Below are 21,187 nucleotides of genomic sequence, written 5' to 3' on the forward strand. Positions count from 1 at the left end.
GATATTTTTTTAAAAAAAAAAAATGGGCCTCCATGTGAAAAAGCTTCCCCACCCCTGATCTACAGTTTCAGAACTTCGACTTGGAAGAGCTCACAAATGTGCCCTAGGCAGGGAGCCAAGAAGTCTGTCAGGCCAATATCCTATTAACCATTAGCGGTCAGGCACCCCTCCCTCTTCTTAGAATCCATTTAGTCATTAAATAAACAGCTCTGGGTACACTCCAGAATGCACGGATCGTAACAAAACAAGGAGGCGAAGGGAGCTGGCTGGCTGGCTCTGCTTCTGAACGGGCTGGATATTAACGGGGGGCAAAGGCTTTCGGGGTTAAAATATGGTCTGGTAGCCGGTTTCCTTTCCATAGGAATGGTCCATTTGTGTGTTCGATCGAAGCTTTGCTTGCGCAAACAAATCTGAGAGTTGCTGCTCTGAGGACCTTCCAAGGAGCAGGAGAGACGACCTTGGGGCATGAGGACAACCGAATTTTGGGGAGCAAACAACTGTACGCGCCTCCTCGCACTCAGAACCCACGGGATAAGAGAACCGCCCATGTTTTGTTCGGGAGCAACCTCAGAATAAATAAAAGAGCGCCAGTCGGCCGTGGAAGAGAAATGACTGGTAAGAAAAATATATTTCTCTCTCGCTCTCTCCATTAAGTGACAATGTTCTCAAAAGGGAGGTTCAGTTTCTCCACTCTTGGCTGCTATGTGCAGCGGCGTAGCGTGGGTTGTCAACACCCGGGGCAAGGCAAGTAATTTGCGCCCCCTAACCCGTGGATTTGCGCCCCCTAACCCGTGGATTTGCCCTAACCCCAGATGTTGCGCCCGGTGCGGCCGGCCCCCCCTGCACCCCCCATGCTACGCCACTGGCTATGTGCAGAGATGTGATACCCCCCCTCACTTTCTAGATCCAGTATGATGCCCTGGGATATCAGAAGGTCACATGCTAGGCATGGGGCGGGGCCAAAGGCAGAAGTGGGTGGAGCAATGGGTGTAAATTTTGCCCACGTACAAGAGGCTAATATTGTGATAGTAATTTTGAGGTCTTAGATATATGGTAATGTTCATAAGTGTACCCACCAAGCATGTACATAGATCAGCACAGGAAGACCGACCTGAAACCATTTTGATTCCCAAACTGACCAAATGTTCTCCCTGCAAGGAGGGAGAGGGGGTCAGGGAGCCTTCCCATTGTCTCAGGAATTGAGTAATCAGCATTTTAATGGGTGACAGGCTATCAGGAAAGACAATCAGATACAGTAACCTGGCAGACAGGAAAAACAACATTCAAATTTCTGTTTTAGACCACCTTTTCTGAGATGTAGGTATGATGTATCGGGGGGGGGGGGTCTTAGGTTACACCCCTTCTGTGATGTATGTATGATGTTTCAAAATGACGTCACACACATGCGCGGAAGCGGCAAATCGCAACCTGCGCACGCGCAGACGCGGGGTGCGTTCGCTTCAGGATGCGAACTGGGCTCCGGAACGGATCCCATTCGCATCCAGAGGTACCCACTGTAATTTGCTCTTGAACTGTAACATGCTGTAAATTTTATATCTATATTCCACAATCATTCCCATGTCTATATTATGGCCAAATATGTATTGTCAAGATTGAGAGCATCTTAACGGATTACTTGTCCTTCTTCCTGAGAGGCACCAGAGTCGAGGCCGAGGCAGCAAGGAAATGGATGGTGCTGAGCGAGGAGGACGATGCTGAGGAGGGGACCCTGACTGGGGAGCACAGCCACAAATTTATCCCCGAGAATCACCTGATCCCGACTGCTGTGCAACCGAGCTGGAAGGAGCTGCACCGGGCGGCCCGGAATGGGGACACGCACCTGGTCAAGCAGCTGTTGAAGCAAGGGGCGGACACAGAGAGCAGGTGAGGTGAGAGAGGAGGGCCCTCTGCTGCCCCTTCTGGTGTCCGGGAGGAAGTGCAAGCACTGGGCCTCAGGTAGCGCTGCCTATGAGTCAGCAACACTATTAGTTAAGAACAGGAAGGTCCAACTTCCACACCCTCTGACATTTCTCTGATGAAAATAGGGACGTCCTATAGTATTATATCTAGATCTAGATCTATATTATTTATATTTATATTCCGTGCTATTTTCTAAAAAATGTTTAGGGGTACAGTGGTACCTCGGGTTAAGTATTTAATTCGTTCCGGAGGTCTGTTCTTAACCTGAAACTGTTCTTAACCTGAAGCACCACTTTAGTTAATGGGGCCTCCTGCTGCTGCCATGCCACCGGAACATGATTTCTGTTCTCGTCCTGAAGCAAAGTTCTTAACCCGAGGTACTATTTCTGGGTTAGCGGAGTCTGTAAGATGAAGCATATGTAACCTGAAGCGTATGTAACCCGAGGTACCACTGTACTCTCATTTTGACTCAAGAAAATCACCACTTTATAGTTCAAATCGGGGAAAATAAATACAGTAAATGGACAAAAGTACAAAGAATCACAAAATGTTTAGGGGTATGTGTACCCCTGCGTCCCCACAGAAAAAAAGCACTGTATATTTATATTTATATTTATATTTATATTTATATTTATATTTATATTTATATTTATATTTATATTTATATTTATATTTATATTTATATTTATATTATCCCGCTCATCTGACTGGGCTTTCCCAGCCACTGTTGGCGGCTTCCAACATATATAAAAATGTGATCAAACATGAAGCATTTGAAAACATTTTAAAACTTCCCTTGGCTAGGGGGGTCACATAACCCCATACCCTCCAACATCTCTCCAATGAAAATAGAGACTTCCAAAGGGGGGGAAATGAGACATTCCAGGATCAAATCAGAAACCAGGACAACTGGCTGTAAATCCAGGAAAATAGGATCTGAACTTCTCATACCAAGGGGGCTGCAACAGTAATTCGACACGAAACCTGCAGGCTACACACTGCATTGTTGCATGGGGGGGGGAGAGTGGGATCCTAATTCGCCCCCGCCCCCCAAAAAACCCCTTCGTGCAGCTTTCCCAAAATTGGCTAAGTGAGTAACTAGCTTTGGGAAGGAGGCATGAGGCTCTGGCAGGGTCCCAGAACCCTCCTATCTCCTTCCCAATGCTGGGAAAGCGCAAACCAGGCTTTGGGAATGAGGCAGAAGGACTCAAGGGCTCTGTCAGATCCCGTAGGCCTCCTTTCCAAAGCCCAGTGCCTCACTTACCCAACTTTGAGAAGGCAGTGCAAGGGCTGCAGGGGGAGCGTCAAATGACTGACACCAGGCAGGCTCCCTCACCTGCTTAAAAACGTCTTAGCTTAGGGAAACCTATCCACATAGAATGTGGGTGAATGTTTTAACCTGGTTTTAAAGCTTAACGTTTGTGCCAATTAATTTTTGAATGTTCTAAATACAGTCAAACCTCAGTTTCTGAACGCTTCCGTTATCGTACGTTTCAGCTCCCGAACACCCCAAACCCAGAAGTAAGTGTTCTCATATTTGAACGTTTTTCGGAAGCCAAACGTCCGACACGGCTTCCGCTTGAGTGCAAGAAGCTCTTGCAGCCAATCGGAAGCCGCGGCTCGGTTGTCGAACATTTCAAAAGCCGAATGGGCTTCCGGAACGGATTATGTTCGACAACCGAGGTTTGACTGCAGTTGTTTTCGACGGTTTGTTTCATTCTCCTTGCAAACTGCAGCGAGGTTGCTGTTCCGTTCCATTTCACAACCGAGCAGTATATAAATCTTACAAAACAAATAAGTAATGGGAAACCACCCTTTCAGAGATGAGAATGGCTGGACGCCTTTGCACGCCGCCTCCTTGAATGGTAGTGCCGCGTTGGTGAAGTTTCTCATCCAGCGTGGAGCGTTGGCCAACGCCAGCGACGCTTCCGGCTACATGCCTCTCCACTGCGCCTCTTGGAGCGGCCACAGTCAAGTGGCGGAGCTCCTCCTGCGCCGGGGTGCAGCAGCGGAGGCGCCAACCAAAGGAGGCCTCACCCCGCTCCATTTCGCCGCTGCCAACGGGCATACCCTGGTGGTGCAGCTCCTCTTGCGGCACGGAACGGACCCGGCCGGCCTCGACCGTCGCCAGTGGTCGGCCCTGCATTGGGCGACGGCCAACAACCGGTTGCATATTGTGGACCTGCTGATATCGCAGGGCGTCAGCCCGGATTTAGGAAGCGGAGGGAGTGTCACACCACTGCACGTAGCAGCTGAGAGCAGAAAAACAGAAGCTCTGAAGTTCTTGCTTGCCAAAGGCGCCAGCATGAATGCTCAGGATGGCCTAGGGAGAACGCCGCTCTCCATTGCTGCTAACAATGGCCATCATGAGGTTAGATTATTTGTTTGTTTGTTGTCTTTTTACAGCCACGGGTGGTAGCCTGTGGTGTTCTCCAGATGTTAGCCAATGAGTTCTTATTGCTTTTCAAAGATTTTAGCAAATTAATCCAAATTTAATACAAATTTTAAAGCTGACTTGCTACGCTGCTTCCATGATGTTTCTCTTCCCTCCCTTTCTTGCTGCTCAATGTTACGTGCTTCTCCTAATTCCATTGCAATACTTAAAATATTTTAACATTTTATCATTCATTTTCCCCCTTCTTTATTTCCCATCAGTACATATTTCAATTTCTGCTTAGACTTTTATACAACTACAGTGGTACCTTGGTACTCAAATGGCTTGGCTCGCGAACAAATCGGCTCCTGAACACCGCAAACCCGGAAGTGAGTGTTCTGGTTTGCGAATGCTTTTTGGAAGCTGAACGTCCAACGTGGATTCTGTGGCGTCCAATTGAGTGCAGGGAGCTCCTGCAGCCAATCGGAGGCCGCACCTTGATTTTCAAACCATTTCGGGAATCGAACAGACTCCCGAAACAGATTAAGTTCAAGAACCAAGGTGCCACTGTATTACATATTCCCAGAATATCAAGTAGAGTTACTCTTCACTTTGTCAGCCCACAAAAATAATTAGTTATAAATCAATATTCCACAAATATTGGAATATGCCCTCCAGATGTTGGTGCACTACAACTCCCATGATCCCTGGTTACATTGGCTGGGGCTGATGAGAGCTAGAGTTTGTCCCCTTCTAAGGCTGTAAAATCTTTGAAGGGGACATGGCGGTGAGGAAGCATGGCTGTCAGGAAGGATCCTGCACTTCGGTTTTGCCATTACAGTATGGTGGAAAAGTCCATTTCGCTAAGCAGATGTCAGCAAACGTTTTCAGCAGGGGGCCTGTCCACTGTCCCTCAGACCTTGTGGGGGGCTGGACTATATTTTGAGGGGGGAAATGAACAAATTCCTATGCCCCACAAATAACCCAGAGATGCATTTTAAATAAAAGGACACATTTTACTCATGTAAAATCAAGCTGATTCCCGGACTGTCCGCGGGCCGGATTTAGAAGGCGATTGGGCCGGATCTGGCCCCCGGGCCTTAGTTAGCCTACCCATGCGCTAGGCTTTGGGGAAGATTTTTTTTTAAGCCAAACATATATTGAGTACATACTCATATTCAATCATAAAGAACATTCTTTTTATTCATCAAAGAAGCTAAAACTTAAATTAGCTTACTGATTATTTTTTCCAGAAAAAGAAATAACAACTAAACTTTAATTTTAAAAATACAAACTTAAAAAATGAAACACAAAACACCAATTTTTTTGCCAGGACTTTACAAGGATACAGCCAATGTTCATGATCTAACCAGATAATGAGCTCACCCCAACTGACCCAAGCGGATCAAGGTTTCTTCATCTTCCTGTCCTAGAGAATGAGCAAAAAGGTGACGAGAAGAGACAGATGCAGGCAGGAGAAAAAGGCTGGAATGGACCTTCAGCTTCTACTTGAGCTGCTTCCAGCGATGTAGGCAGAAGCTGAAGGTCCATTCCAGCCTTTTTCTTCTGCCTGCATCTCTCTGTGTCTGCTTCCCTCCTACTACCTCCCCCTTAGTCTCTCCCCCTATGCAGGCCACTTATGGCAGCTCAGGGCCCCCCTGAAACATTAGAGAACTTACAGATAAAGTGGTGTCCGGGGCTTACGTGAGCATCTCATTGTTTGCTGTATTTTCCTCTCTTTTGCTAGATGGTGAAGCTTCTGCTCCAGAGTCAAGCAGCTGTGAACCTGACTGACCGCTACGGCTGCACTGCCCTCCACAAAGCTGCGACTGAGGGTCACCTGCCAGTTGTCTCCTCCCTGGTCAGGGAAGGTGCTGCGAGCATCGATGGGAGGGACCACCTCAACCTGACTCCACTTCACCGGGCTGCCAGCCGCGGCCACGTCACCGTCGTCAGCTTCCTCCTGGACGAGGGGGCAGACGTCAACGCTGCTGGCTGGATGGGCAAAACCCCCTTGCACCTGGCTGCAGAGAAAGGGCACTTCCCTTTGATGGAACTCTTGTTGGCAAAAGGGGCAAGCCTTTTCCGGAGGACTCAGTGGAAGGAGACAGCACAGGAGCTGGTCTCAGAGAGGACAAGTCCTGGAGGCATTCTTAGCCTGGAGGACCCTGGGCCACCTCAGTCTCCCCCCTCCTGTAACTCTATAGCCTCTTGACTCAGCCCTCTGCCTGGCCTGATCACATATTAAATGCTTGTCTTTTTAGTATTGTTATTTATGGTTTGATGTACAGCGGTTCATTTGTAACATCGGTACAGTACTGGTGGGTGGGTGTATGAGAGCCAGTCGGGTATAGCAGTTAAAATGTAATGATAATAATTTATTATTTATACCCCACCCATCTGGCTGGGTTTTCCCAGCCATTCTGGGCGGCTCCCAACAGAATATTAAAAACACGATAAAATATAAAACATTAAAAACTTCCCTAAACAGGGCTGCCTTCAGATGTCTTCTAAAAGTCAAATACAGTGGTACCTCGGGTTAAGTACTTAATTCGTTCCGGAGGTCCATTCTTAACCTGAAACTGTTCTTAACCTGAAGCACCACTTTAGCTAATGGGGCCTCCTGCTGCTGCCGCGCCACCGGAGCACGATTTCTGTTCTCATCCTGAAGCAAAGTTCTTAACCCGAGGTACTGTTTCTGGGTAGCGGAGTCTGTAAGATGAAGCGTATGTAACCTGAAGCGTATGTAACCCGAGGCACCACGGTAGTTGTTTATTTCTTTGACATCTGATGGGAGGGCGTTCCACAGGGCAGGCGCCACTACCAAGAAGGCCCTCTGCCTGGTTCCCTGTAACCTCACTTCTCGCAGTGAGGGAACTGCCACAAGGCCCTTGGAGCTGGACCTCAGTGTCTGGGCTGAACAATGGGGGTGGAGATGCTCCTTCAGGTATTGGGAATCTGGGAGACTAGGGTTCAAATCCCCCCAAGGGCATGAAACTCACTTGACCTTGGGCCAGTCACCAGTCCATCAGCCTAACCTACCTCGCAGGGTTGTTGTGAGGATAACATGGGAAGAGAATTGTGTAGGCCTCCTAGAGTGTGAATGTAATAAATCAGGCTTCCTCAAACTCGGTCCTCCAGATGTTTTTGGCCTACAACTCCCATGATCCCTAGCTAGCAGAACCAGTGGTCAGGGATGATGGGAATTGTAGTCTCAAAACATCTGGAGGGCCGAGTTTGAGGAAGCCTGTAATAAATAAAGAAACGTAAGGGAGAGGAAATAGCTTTTCGTAGTCCTAGGCAACCTCTGGAGGTGGAGCACAGCACACCTGCCCCCAAGTCTCTCTTGCTGGCCATTGAGTCCCTCCCAAGACCACGCCCTCTTTCCTCAAGCCACACCCCTCACTAACCACACATACTCTCCTCAGGCTACACCCATCTGTGGCCCTGGTGATTGTTTTGCCAGGTTGGGCAAAAGATAGGGCTCTAGAAAAGACCCCCAACAGAAATCCTGGCGAGCTGCTGCCACTCAGTGGGGACCCTGTGGTCTGACTCAGTATATGGCAGTTTCCTATGGAGATGTGTTAAATTCTCTAACTGGTTTTTGTGCTGATTATGATGATAGCAAAGGGATTCCCTGGTGGAGTTTGGGGAAGAGAATTGATTCACTTGGCATTTAAAGGGGAACCTACCAAATTCACAATCATAAGCTTTTCATGGAAGGTAAGAAGGGATGCAGGTGGTGCTGTGGGTTAAACCACAGAGCGTAGGACTTGCCAATCAGAAGGTCAGCGGTTCGAATCCCCGCGATGGGGTGAGCTCCTGTTGCTCGGTCCCTGCTCCTGCCAACCTAACAGTTCGAAAGCACGTGAAAGTGCAAGTAGATAAATAGGTACCGCTCCAGCAGGAAGGTAAACGGTGTTTCCGTGCGCTGCTCTGGTTCGTCAGAAGCGGCTTAGTCATGCTGGCCACATGACCCGGCAGCTGTACGCCGGCTCCCTCGGCCAATAAAGCGAGAGTTGGTCACGACTGGACCTAATGGTCAGGGGTCCCTTTACCTTTACCTTACCAAATTCACACTTTCCGAAACAATGCGCAGACCAAACCGCAGGCATCCTTCAGCATTTGCACTTCTCTGAATTTCGCCATGCAGTTCTCCAACCGAGCAATGTTTACAAAAACACAGACATTATGGGAGAGCATGCATTTTAATATATATATATATATATATATATATATATATGAATAAAATGTATTAGCGTAGTCAGCATACACAGATGTGTAAGGGGAAATTTAGCAAAACTGTGTTTATTGGGAGAAATTAGCATGAAAATGCTATCGGATTTCCATGAGGATTTTTAAAATAAACAGATAAATAAATAGCAAATTGCTGCATGAATGTGGAAAACTGAATTTAAGATTGGGGAGATGGGAAATGGAGGATGGAAATGGACAGATTGGTTATATATGAACTATGTTTGATAACTCAGTCAGTACAGCACTGTAGTTTACTCCTCCGTCCATTTTTTAATTAATTGGACAACGTCAGGTTTTTGGCAAAACAGTGACCCAGTGGGTTAGGGTGCTGAGGGCTCATTTTATGGCCTACCATGAAACATGGGATTGGCACCGCCAAACAGTGCAGGGGCTGAATTGCAGGTGTTTGGCACCATTTTCAAGTGAATCGGAAGATGTCAGAAATTTGGCGAAAACATGACTGCCACAGCTGCCTATGTCCTGCCTCTTCCAAAAGCATAAGCTTTTCATGGAAGGTAAGAAGGGATGCAGGTGGTGCTGTGGGTTAAACCACAGAGCGTAGGACTTGCCAATCAGAAGGTCAGCGGTTCGAATCCCCGCGATGGGGTGAGCTCCTGTTGCTCGGTCCCTGCTCCTGCCAACCTAACAGTTCGAAAGCACGTGAAAGTGCAAGTAGATAAATAGGTACCGCTCCAGTGGGAAGGTAAATGGTGTTTCCGTGCGCTGCTCTGGTTCACCAGAAGCGGCTCAGTCATGCTGGCCACATGACCTCCCGGAAGCTGTACGCTGGCTCCCTCGGCCAATAAAGCGAGATGAGCACCGCAACCCCAGAGTCGGTCTCGACTGGACCTAATGGTCAGGGGCTCTTTACCTCTTTACCTTTAAGATGATGAGTGGCTACTAGCCATGATGGCTGGGAGGCAACCATAATCTGAGGAAAAATGGGTGTGTAAGTGGCAAAATCCCCAACAAGACACACTTCGGACTACATTACGCCAGACAGTCCTTTCAAGGGATCTGCTCTGACAAACGCTGGCTTGCAACCCTTGCGGTGCATTCCTATGTCTACTCAGAAGTAAGCCTTGTTAATCCAGTGAGACTTTCTCCCAGGTAAGTGGGGCTAGGGCTGTGCCCAAAATTAATCCTGCCCAGAGTAGACATTAATTGAATCAAGAACATTGATTTAAATGGGTATAGATAATAATTTTATTTGTTTCCTTCTTAGATATTATTATTTTTATTTCAGTGGGTCTACTGAATGGGACTGGCGCTGCATACAATCTTTGCCTCAATGACCTGGAAACAGCCCTTAGTCTTTAAGATGCCCCAACAACTTCATTTCATGTGTTTAAAGCACATCCTGAGAACTGTAGTTTCTATGGGTGCGGGGAACTGTAGCTCTGGGAGGGGGTAAACTACAGTTCCCAGGGCGGAGGTAGGGCAATGCATAGCATTACGAGACGCTTGACTCCCTAAATACAGTGGTACCTCGGGTTAAGTACTTAATTCGTTCCAGAGGTCCGTTCTTAACCTGAAACTGTTCTTAACCTGAAGCACCACTTTAGCTAATGGGGCCTCCTGCTGCCGTCACGCCGCTGGAGCACGATTTCTGTTCTCATCCTGAAGCAAAGTTCTTAACCCGAGGTACTATTTCTGGGTTAGCGGAGTCTGTAACCTGAAGCGTACATAACCCAAGCTACCACTGTACCATACATTTAGTACACAGTACTTCCCCCACCCGAAGAATCCTAGAAACGGTAGGGTGCTGGGAACTGTAGCTCTGGGAGGGGTAGACTACAGTTCCCCTTGACTGAGGTGGGATAAAGCATAGTATTATAAGACTCTTGGCAGCCTAAAACAAAATACATTTAGAACACGTTCCTTTCCCTGCCAACAAAACCCGCAGAGAACAGCAGCTTCAGCGAGCTACAGTTCCCAGCACCCTTAACAAAACTACCGTTCCTATATTTGGGGGGCGCTCTTTGGTGCTCCAAAGAGAGGGTGCGTCTTGTTTTCTGTTCTTTTGATTTCGATGGAGACCCGCGCCATACCCCTCACCCCACAATAGGGAGTCCCAAAGAGAAGCGGAAGGCAGGGGGCGCGCGCTTGCCTTCAGCCTCTTCGACTCTCCCTTTGCACGGCGTTGCAAATCGCCGCTGTTCGCAAGCCCGGAAGGGAAGCCTTGCAGTTTGCACCGCGTGGCTTCCGCCCTTGCTTCTCCTCCTTGCAAATCCGAGGAGGAGGAGGAGACGGCGGGGAAAAGCGGGCTGGGATGGTTTTCCTAACGGCCAGCCTTTGGGTCCGGGCCCGTTTGACCGATCGCTTTTGGCGGAAGCAGGAGGTGCTGAAGCATGCACGGGTAAGAACTGCGGATCGGTGCCCTGCTCCCCCCTCCCCATAACGCCCACCCTATTGCCCTCCCCAGCTCCTTTGCCCTTTTGCAGCCTGTTTCCTCGCTGCCCACGTGAATCCATTCCTTTACTAGCTACTGCGGTGGGTAGGCCTGCTTCCTGGTCTGTGTTCGAGTAAGCTCTGCTCCGAGTAGACCCATCGAAATTAACGGGAGTGTCGGAAGATCCCTGGGGGGTGACCTTGGGCCGGTGACTGCCTCTCAGCCGAGCCGTCCTCGCAGGACTGTTTTAGGGGCTGAAATAATAATAATAACAATTAATAACAACAACAACAAACAACTTTATTATTATTATTATTATTAGCATTAGCATTGGAGGCAGTCCTTTCTTTTATCTGCTTAGTTCACTTTGCAAGAAGCACCAGATAATATAGGACATTGTAATATCTTTTTTTTAAAAAAATATTCAGTGTTTTCGCCTATTTATTTCACTCATTGCATGGTGTTGTCATTCTTCTTGAGTCCTAAATATTTCTTCCACCAGTCCCTTCTCTATTGAAAAGATCTGAGATGCTCAAAAAAGGATGTAGGAGATTAGCAACACATACTAAAACTTCCTTTTCCAAGGCGGTTTTTGGGTGGAGGTAATTTATTTTATTCCAGTTTGCATTGACATTGAATTTGACATTTTTTTCCTTTAAAATAATAATAACACATGGGCGGGCAGTATCCAATTCTAGTCCTTACTCACAGAAGACCCACTGTAGTTAATATTATTATGCTTTATATTTATTAGTCAACTTGCTCAAAAAAAGTCACCCAAAGCAACGTAGAAGCACCATTTAAATACAGTGGTACCTGGGGTTAAGTACTTACCGTATTTTTCGCCCTATAAGACGCACTTTTTCCCCTCCAAAAATGAAGGGGAAATGTGTGTGCGTCCTATGGGGTGAATGCAGGCTTTCGCTGAATCCTGGAGAGCGAGAGGGGTTGGTGCGCACCGACCCCTCTCGCTCTCCAGGCTTCAGGAAGCCATCCGCAAGCCGTGGGAGCCCGCGGGAGTTCCCCCCGGGCTCCCACGGCTTGCGCAGCGCTGCCTGCACCCCGAAGCCCCGGCGTGCTGAGCAGTCACGGCGGGGCTTCAGGTAGCTCTGCGCAAGCCGCGGGAGGGCTCCCACGGCTTGCGGAGAGCAGCCTGTTCTGGGGGCTGGGGTCAGGGGAAGCTCGGGCTTCCCCTGCCCCAGCCTAGCGCCTTGGGGGGGGGGGGAAATAATTTATTTTTCTTTATTTCCCCCCCCAAAAACTAGGTGCATCTTATGAGCCAGTGCGCCCTATGGGGCGAAAAATACGGTAATTTATTAAGCGGGCTGGGAATTGTAGCTCTGGGAATTGCAAAATATTCAGGGTTCTGCGGCGAGGAAGCGCAAGGTGAGAGGAGATAACTTTCTTCCCTTAACGGAAGACCATTTGGGTATTTTGTTTTTAGTGTGTTGTGTGTGTTGCCTTTCCAGCATTTCCGTGGGCGGAAGAACCGTTGCTACAGCTTGGCCGTCCGCGCCGTCCAGAGGGCTTTCATGTACGCCACGAAGGCCAGACAGCGGAAAAAGAAGGACATGAGAATGGTAAAGATGGCAGCTAGAAACGCCGCTCCGTTTGTGCGGTTTGCGCGTTCCTGTAACACTGCGAAATTTGCGCAGGCCCAATTAAGGGGTGGTGTGCTTGCTGTGTTCGCTGTCTCTCTATGGGTGAGAAACTATAGCACAGTCCTTCGTTGGAGGCTGGTCCATTAGAGTGGCTTATGGCGCTGCCCCACCAGTCTCAGTTTGCCTTCCGGCAGCCCCTACCTGCCTGCATCCTTACTCATCACCCACCTAGAGGTTAATAATAATAATAATAATAATAATAATAATAATAATAATAATAATAATAATAAATTTTTATTTATATCCCGCCCTCCCCAGCCATAGCTGGGCTCAGAGCGGCTAACAACAATAAAAATAGCACAATCAATTAATTAAAATACATTCTAAAATCAATTCAGAATCAAATTAATGGCAACCGTTGGGCTAGATGGGCCTGTGTCTCATCCACCTCCATCTCAGTGCTGCCTTTGTAGATTTCAGCAGGGCGGCTGGAGATTCTGGCTCCCTCCATTCTCATCTCCGTCTGTGCCTGCCCTTGGCTCTGGTGCCACCTCCTGTCGGCATCCTGGCCGCCTCACCTACCAGTCCAAATCAGTAGCAGCCTCTTTGAGAGGTGTGGAGGGGGGCAACACAAAAACAGGCCTTCTCTGCAGTGGAATGCTCTCCCCAGGGAAGTTCGCCTGGCGCCTTCATTATACAGTTTTAGGCACCAGGCAAAGCCTTTCCTTTTTAACCAGACCTTTGGTTGATCTGATTGACATCCTTTTAAAATGTGGCTCCTTTTGGGGGGGTGTTATTGGGTTGTTGTTTTTATTTTGATTATATATTATGGTTTTTTATGTTGATCTTTTCTGTGAATTGCCCTGAGACCTCTGGGTATAGTGCAGTATAGAAATTCAGTGAATAATAATTGCATTTATTGAAAGAAATGCAAAATGTATACTTTGACGGAACAGGTTTCTTTTTTATTTAATTAAAGGTGTTTTTAAAAGACTGGACAGTCCTGGGTGCCAAATGTGGCCCTCTGTACCTCTATCTGGCCCTCGGAACGCTTCCCAAGCCACACCCCCTTTCTCCAGGCCATGCCCCTCACTGGTCCTACTTTTTACCCCCCTTGAGTGCTTTTGGCCAACTGGGATGTGTCCTTAAACCCTGGTAATGTTTTTTGTTTGATTGGATGTATGGAGGGGTGTATGTAGCCTGCCACATGGAGGTAAAAATTACATTTGATGCCCCACCCCCTTTTGACTCTGGCCCCGCCCACCACTGGCATGTGGTCCCTTAGTAAACGTATCTCTGAACGCTCCCGTTTCTGCTTTCAGCTTTGGCAAACCAGGATCGAAGCAGCATCACTTGAGCATGGTCTGAAGTACCACGTTCTCCGTGGCGGTCTCTCCCAGGTAAGTGGCTCACCCCTTCCTTAGCATATGCCCTGCTTCTGGAATAGCCCTTTTGGACCACCACCACCTCCCTTGATGAGCCCACCAGCCACGAACGACAGTTGAGCAAAGGGCTTGATCATGGGTAGGCAAACTAAGGCCCAGGGGCCGGATCTGGCCCAATCGTTTTCTAAATCCAGCCCGCAGACGGTCCGGGAATCAGCGTGCTTTTACATGAGTAGAATGTGTGCTTTTATTTAAAATGCACCTCTGGGTTATTTGTGGGGCGTAGGAATTCGTTCATTTTTTCCTCCAAAAATAGTCCAGCCCCCCCCCCCCAAGGTCTGAGGGACAGTGGACCGGCCCCCTACTGAAAAAGTTTGCTGACCCCTGGGCTTGATAAACAGCAAGCCGGAGCTGCAAAAATGAAAATGGCGTTGTGCAAAAATGCATGAGTTGCTAGGCACCTATTGGGCCATAACAGGCTGCGTTTAATTTGCTATCTGCAAGTTCTGTGTGTTTCCCTCTCTCCTTTCCCCACAACCTTTTTTAATAAAATAAAATTTGCTTTTTAGTTTCCCACACTTTGGGAAACATAGGAAGCAGCCTTATATTGAGTCAGATCATAGGCCCATCTAAGTCAGTAATGTCTACACGGACTGGCAGCACCTCTCCAGGGTTTCAGACAGGGAGCCTCTTCCTTCCTTACCTGGAAAATGCTTACCAGGACCTTGTTCCTACAAAGTAGATGTTGTACCATTGCCTCAGGCTCTTTCTGCTGCTCACACCGGGTTCCAGCTAGGCTGAGTGCTGGATAATGCCTGGGGCGTTGGCCTAGGACCCAGGAGACCAGGGTTCAAACCTCCACACGGCCATAATGCTCTCTGGGCGACCTTGAGCCAGTCACCGTTCAAAGCCTACCTCACTGGGGTGTTGTTGAGGGTAAGAGGGAAAGAACCATGTTGTCAGAAGGGAGTGTGGATGCTTGCGAAGAGAACAGCCTGTCTTTTCATTGAATGCAAAACTTATGTACAGTGCAGAAGTTTCAAAACCATGTCAGCCTCAATCGCTAGCAGAATCCGGAAGTGCCTTCTTCCTATTTCCCCTCCAGCATAGAAAACAGGGAAAACCCCCTCTCCGCCTTTTTTCCTTACGTGGAAGATCTTACGGTTCCGAGAGATCTGCATTGGCTCCCAGTACGTTTCCGAGCACAATTCAAAGTGTTGGTGCTGACCTTTAAAGCCCTAAATGGCCTCGGTTCTGTATACCTGAAGGAGCGTCTCCACCCCCATCGTGGACTGAGATCCAGCACTGAGGGCCTTCTGGCAGTTCCCTCATTGCGAGAAGTGAGGTTACAGGGAACCAGGCAGAGGGCCTTCTCGGTAGTGGCGCCCACCCTGTGGAACACCCTCCCGTCAGATGTGAAGGAAATAAGCAGCTATCCTATCTTTAAAAGACATCTGAAGGCAGCCATATTTAGGGAAGTTGTTAATATTTAACACTGTACTGTTTTTAACACTTGATTGGGCGCCACCCAGAGTGGCTGGGGAAACTCAGCCAGATGGGTGGGGTGTAAATAATAAATTATTATTATTATTATTATTATTATTATTATTATTATTATTATGCAACGGAAGCTGCACATTCCCTTCCCTGCTAGCAAATTTTTGGCTCCCCTTTCTCTCGTCTTCCGTGTCTCCTGCAAACTCCCCAGACCCTGACAAAGTGCAGCTGCTCAACAGAGGAGGAGGCTCTCTGTACGTTCCTGTCTCTCCCCCCTCCCTTGCAAACAGATCCTTGACACATGTATTGTCAACTTGAGCTCCTTGGAGGAACTGCGGTATAAACCCGTATCAACAGCTTCCTGCCTTACTTTATCCACTTCCAGAAAGGTTGAGTTGCCTCTTAAGTTTCCCTTCTCTTCTTTTTTTCCATATTTCAGTGTCAAGTGGAACTGAACCGGAAAACGCTGGCCGACCTGGCGATCTACGAGCCGAAGACGTTCAAGTCCTTAGCCTCTTTAGCCAAGAGGAGAGGTCAAGAAGGCCTTCTTGCCGCCCGGGGAGGTGGAAAGGAACCCGAAGGGATATTTTCACGCATTGTGAGATGTACATGAAGCAGGGGGCTGTTGCTGGCTTGTGGAGTTGTGCTAGTATTAAAATAGGAATATTTATACTAAAAAAAAAATTTCTGTCTCAATCTGTGATCCAAAATTAAAAAAGGTAAAGGTACCCCTGCCCGTACAGGCCAGTCGTGTCCGACTCTAGGGTTGCGTGCTCATCTCGCTCTAGAGGCCGTGAGCCGGCGCCATCCGAAGACACTTCTGGGTCACATGGCCAGCGTGACGAAGCTGCAGCTGGTGAGCCAGCACCAGCGCAGCACACGGAAACGCCGTTTACCTTCCTACTATAAAGCGGTCCCTATTTATCTACTTGCACTTAAGAGTGCTTTCGAACTGCTAGGTGGGCAGGAGCTGGGACCGAACGACGGGAGCTCACCCCACCGCGGGGATTCGAACCACTGACCATACGATCGGCAAGTCTGAGGCACTGAGGTTTTACCCACAGCGCCACCCGCGTCCCGCGGGATCCAAAATTAGTTCTTTCCAAACCCTCATAATCAACCCAGTTGAATTTGTGATTTGTTGAGGCGATACAGAGATTCTCTTCGTTGCGTTTTAAGGTGCATGGATTATAACCCAGTCTGCAGAAGTCATTTGTGCGTTTGTGTATGAAGAACCTATGCCTGGCAATTAATTTTTAAATTGTTGCCTTGGTTTTCAACTGAGCAAAAGGCTAGTGGAGTGTGAGGCTCTGCCCACTGACAGTTCAGTACGTAGGAAGCTGCCTTATACTGAATCAGATAATTGGTCAGTGTAGTTCAGTGTTGTCTGCACTGACTGGCAGCAGCTCTCCAGGGTTTTGGACAGGAGTTTCTCCCCACCTTGTCTGGCAATGCTGGGGGTTGAACCTGAGACCTTGTGCATGGAAGGCAGATGCTCTTACCTGCTCCTTGATCTTGGGAGCCATTGTGCAAAATTCATTACCGTATCTTAAGAGGTATCTAACAACTTGCAAAAATATCTATAGCAGATACAGCACCTCAACTTATTTCTGAGCATATGCAGAATGTATACAGGTGTGAATATGCAACTGTGGTATTTTTAAACAGATACACTGGGCCTTGGTGATTTATGAGCACAGCACCTTTCCTTTTTAAAAATCTTTTAAAATAAAGGGTTTAAAATAAACCCATCTAAAGACATATTGCTTCTTTGCTTTAAAAATAAATAAATCTAGTATTGAGTGTATTTCATGAGAAACATTAAAAGGTGAGCAGATTTTGCTATGACCTGACCTTCTGCATTTTTATTCAGAAGTAGGTCCTTCTGAGTTCAGTGGGACTTATTCTCAACAAAGTTTGTATAACTTTGTCGTCCCCTGGTATTGAAGGGGCCAGGAGACTCCGTCCTAAATGTGCATAATGCCTTGCTCTGGAGGGTCACAATCTTCATAAGCAACACATTATACAAACAAAACCTCTAACAATTTCTGTGCAGCAAAAACAAGAGACTTGTGGCCCCTTAAAAACTGGTTTTATGGTGTAAGCTTCCGTGGTCCACGGTCCTCTGATTTCCCTGCCTCACATGAAAAGAATGACATAAATTAATCAAAGTTCTTAATTTTCTTTGGTAGCTAGACTGGGGCCTGAGTTTCTACCTGGGGCAGTCAAATTCTTGCCAGTGTGGGGGTATGTAAAAATGTTGCAGAAAATTGATTTTTGCTTTGAAGTTTACCCAATGAATATTGAATTTACTGCTCTTTTAATGCACAAGCTGATAAAGGTGTACAGTGGTACCTCGGGTTAAGAACTTAATTTGTTCCAGAGGTCCGTTCTTAACCTGAAACTGTTCTTAACCTGAAGCACCACTTTAGCTAATGGGGCCTCCCGCTACCGCCGGAGCACGATTTCTGTTCTCATCCTGAAGCAAAGTTCTTAACCCGAGGTACTATTTCTGGGTTTGTGGAGTCTGTAACCTGAAGCGTCTGTAACCTGAAGCGTATGTAACCCGAGGTACCACTGTACTTCGCATAAGCCCCACTGCATTAGTGAAAAGGGCTTTAAAGGTAAATTGCTTCGATCCAGGATACCTTTATCTCATTGCATACTGACCTGTCCTCCAGCTAAGGTCTACTGTCCTGCCTGGGACTGAGACATGATTAAGATAGGCATGGGTCTTACTTTATGTAGGACATTCCTCTATTTGAAGGTTTGTCCGGCTGAAGAAATAAAGAGTAAAGGGGTTCAAGGAAGGCGGACTTCAAAGTTGCCTGTCAGCACTGAATTAACACAGATGAGCAGGGCATGGTCTTCTAACACTATGGTGAGATACTGTTCCTTGCAGTCTTAAATTCCATCCTGTTTTCTAAATTTGCATCTATACATATAAATTAGCTAGTGCTAATTTTATGCAGATCTGCCCTATTGGGGGTGAGGGAGATACATTTCCTCTTTAGAGTGACCTCTCATTCATCACTTTGTTACATGCATGCATCTTTTCCGCCTTACGCATGAAATCCATCTGACATCCTCTTACAACAGATTGGTTAAAACTTTCCTGTTACACAAAATCCGAACGTTGTTTGTATCTGACAAGACTGTTTCTAATCTTAAGGTGTTTGATTTCTTTTCTGGGGTTGTTTTAATTTATTTCTTTTATGGGATTGTTATAATTGCTGTTTTAAGGTGCTTTAGGGATTGCATCGACTAAACAACAACAACAACAACAACAAGGGATTGCATATGCATTGGGGAAGGGCATGTGTGTGTGTATCTACATTTTCCAAATAAATAAATGACAGAAATAAACAATCTACTGTTATAAGAATTTTAAAATAGATGTCCATAAATGTACCAAGCAAACACATACAAATATGTAAACCACATGTCTGAAAATCACAGTAAAACCATTTTCTCTCTCCCAAAATGACCTCAAATGTCTCTGCAAGATCAAAGGAAATGAAGAAAAAAAAACCATTGTCTCTGTGCTCACAAATCCTTCCTTAAGGGCACATTTAAAGTGTGAATAGGGTGAGCCTGTGAACTGTGACCTGCATTCAGGAATTAAGTAGTTATAATAACAAAAGAGTGGCCAAAACCCAGGTAATGCAATCAGGTAACCTGCCAGACAGGAGATAAAACACTCAGGATTCTGTTTTAGACCACCCCCTGTGGTGTATGTATGATGCATTGGGGGAGGTGGTCCTGGGATACACTCTCCTGTGATGTATGTATGATGTTTCTGGAGGTGGTCTGGAGTTTGAGGGTGGGCAATTTAAAAAGTCTATATGAGGGCGGGCACACCTTTGTTTTGGGTTCCTCCTCTTTCCTGCTTGTGGTGAACGAGGACCCTGTTGCAACAGTTTAATAAAAATCAGGCTTACTATTTGCTTCTCAATATTCTCTGGTTGGTCTGTTATTTTCTCCTACTGATAGAGAACCTACAAAAGGGCTCTATATGGGCTCTTGGGTACCCCATAAGGGAAAAGGAGCAGGTTTTTTCTCATAACACTACCCAATGGGTAAGAGTGCAGCAATCCTTACTCCCCTTGTCCTTGGAAGTAATATTTTTCCTACATTGAGTTCAAAGACAGGGGTGGGCAGACTTTGGTAATATGGCACCCTGAGCAAGGGCAATATTTGGCATGCCCACTAATTATTTCTTATTTTCACAGTAATTCCTTCTAAGTGCAATTGTTTGTTTGTTTGTTTAAAAATATTTATTTGATTTTACAAATATAAACCGAATACATTTCCATATACAGAGATTTCTCTGAATCTCAAGTCCTTCCTCCATCTCCTCCACAGGTCCTAATATCAGCATTTTCAGCTGCATATTATAATCTATATTTTATATCCATCTTATAGTATTTGTTACATTACAAGTGAGATTAAAATCCTGCTGTTTGCATCTGCTTACAGCAGTCTCCTAAATAAATTATAATTTTTTCTCATTCTTTCTGGAAGTTTTTGTCTTCTTGGTTCTTGAGCTTTCCGGTCTGTTTTGCCATTTTGGTACAATCTAACAGTTTAGTTTGCCATTGCTCTCTGGTAGGAACTTGGTGCAATTGTTGTTGTTTTAAATGGGCCTTCTCAGTAGGTACCAGTATAACTACTGGTTTTATTATTATTTGATGATGATGCTGCCCATCGGCTCAGCACCTGGGGGGCGGGAATTGCCCACACCACCATAAATAAATCCAATGCCGAGTAGGGGCTTGCCTTTAAAGTGTGTATAGGATTGCAACCTTACTAATAGGGAGTATTTTAAAAGTGTAGCTTTTAAAGGCATGCCCACCGAGAAGTCCCACTCCTGTTGGTAGGATTTCCTCCCTAGTAAGTGTGTGTAGGACTGCTGTCTAAAAGCCAAATTGAAAGCGAAGGGGAACTTTGGTCCCTCTCCAAATTTCTAAGTTGGAAACAGGTTCAATTTCTGTGTTAAAACAAATTTGAGGACCGGGCAGGAAAACCAGTCTTGTGGCAAACAGTCCTCTTCAGAGCAGAACCATTGAAGATAATGGACATGATTGATTTAGGCGAACCAATTTCAGTAGTCAAAACAAAAAAATATTCCTTCCAGTAGCACCTTAAAGACCAACTAAGTTAGTTCTTGGTATGAGCTTTCGTGTGCATGCACACTTCTTCAGATAGGTCTACTCGGAATAACACTTAGTTGGGTACAACCCTAAGCTTCCTTTGTTTTTAGCTCGAGTCCAGAGTGGCCGATTCAGGCATTGACGCAACTGAGGCAAGGGAGCATTTTCGGCCCTGTTCTCCGGCCTGACGTATCCTGGACTGTACCACTTCAAAGTACGAGGTGGGATCTCACTTGTGTTTTTTAAAAGTAAGTGCCAGGGCTTTCTCCTGACATGGTGGTTTTCTATCGGAGGGTTTTTTAAAAAAATAATTAAAAAGAGGATAAAAACCGTAATTATTTAAACTCTTTCCCCCCTTCACTCTGAAGTGGTACAACCCAACGTGAGCCAGCCGTGCCAGAGAGTGCGCGTAGCGCATGCCGGGAAACCTTTGCCTTTCTTCCATCTCCCTAACGTACCTTCACCCGCCTCGTTCTGAGACGGTTGAATTCCCAACCGTTGCGTCACAACGGAAAAAGCCGGCGCTCTCGCCCAATAGGAGGGCGCGCGTCTTTGCGGCTGGCCAATGAGGAGGAGGAGGTGGGGAGACAAAAGGTTTGCGCGTGACG

General features: G+C 46.8%; 2 protein-coding genes across 2 annotated transcripts; both read left to right on the plus strand.

Annotated features, from left to right (window-relative positions):
• The first annotated feature begins 213 nt into the window (after window positions 1-213).
• Window positions 214-6,557, plus strand: ANKRD65 (ankyrin repeat domain 65). The gene is made up of 4 exons (XM_028742081.2): window positions 214-615; window positions 1,656-1,884; window positions 3,742-4,291; window positions 6,042-6,557. Exons 1-4 carry the CDS (start codon window positions 609-611, stop codon window positions 6,507-6,509), a joined length of 1,254 nt encoding a protein of 417 aa, XP_028597914.2. The 5' UTR covers window positions 214-608; the 3' UTR covers window positions 6,510-6,557.
• A 4,139-nt stretch (window positions 6,558-10,696) lies between these two features.
• Window positions 10,697-16,149, plus strand: MRPL20 (mitochondrial ribosomal protein L20). The gene is made up of 4 exons (XM_028740864.2): window positions 10,697-10,910; window positions 12,413-12,523; window positions 13,867-13,944; window positions 15,866-16,149. The coding sequence occupies exons 1-4, from the start codon at window positions 10,824-10,826 to the stop codon at window positions 16,037-16,039; spliced, it is 450 nt and encodes a 149-aa protein (XP_028596697.1). The 5' UTR covers window positions 10,697-10,823; the 3' UTR covers window positions 16,040-16,149.
• Window positions 16,150-21,187: the final 5,038 nt, after the last annotated feature.

This window comes from Podarcis muralis, chromosome 7 (assembly GCF_964188315.1).
Source record: "Podarcis muralis chromosome 7, rPodMur119.hap1.1, whole genome shotgun sequence".
NCBI classification, from domain to species: Eukaryota; Metazoa; Chordata; class Lepidosauria; order Squamata; family Lacertidae; genus Podarcis; species Podarcis muralis.

What these genes read in the sequence shown, in the direction of transcription:
- ANKRD65 (XM_028742081.2), top strand. An exon ending in GGGGCGGACACAGAGAGCAG is followed by an intron (nt 1,885 to 3,741) that starts GTGAGGTGAGAG and finishes CCACCCTTTCAG; the next exon opens with AGATGAGAATGGCTGGACGC. An exon ending in CTAACAATGGCCATCATGAG is followed by an intron (nt 4,292 to 6,041) that starts GTTAGATTATTT and finishes CTCTTTTGCTAG; the next exon opens with ATGGTGAAGCTTCTGCTCCA.
- MRPL20 (XM_028740864.2), top strand. Translation starts at nt 10,824, where the DNA reads ATGGTTTTCCTAACGGCCAGCCTTTGGGTCCGGGCCCGTTTGACCGAT. An exon ending in AGGTGCTGAAGCATGCACGG is followed by an intron (nt 10,911 to 12,412) that starts GTAAGAACTGCG and finishes TTGCCTTTCCAG; the next exon opens with CATTTCCGTGGGCGGAAGAA. An exon ending in AAAAGAAGGACATGAGAATG is followed by an intron (nt 12,524 to 13,866) that starts GTAAAGATGGCA and finishes TTCTGCTTTCAG; the next exon opens with CTTTGGCAAACCAGGATCGA.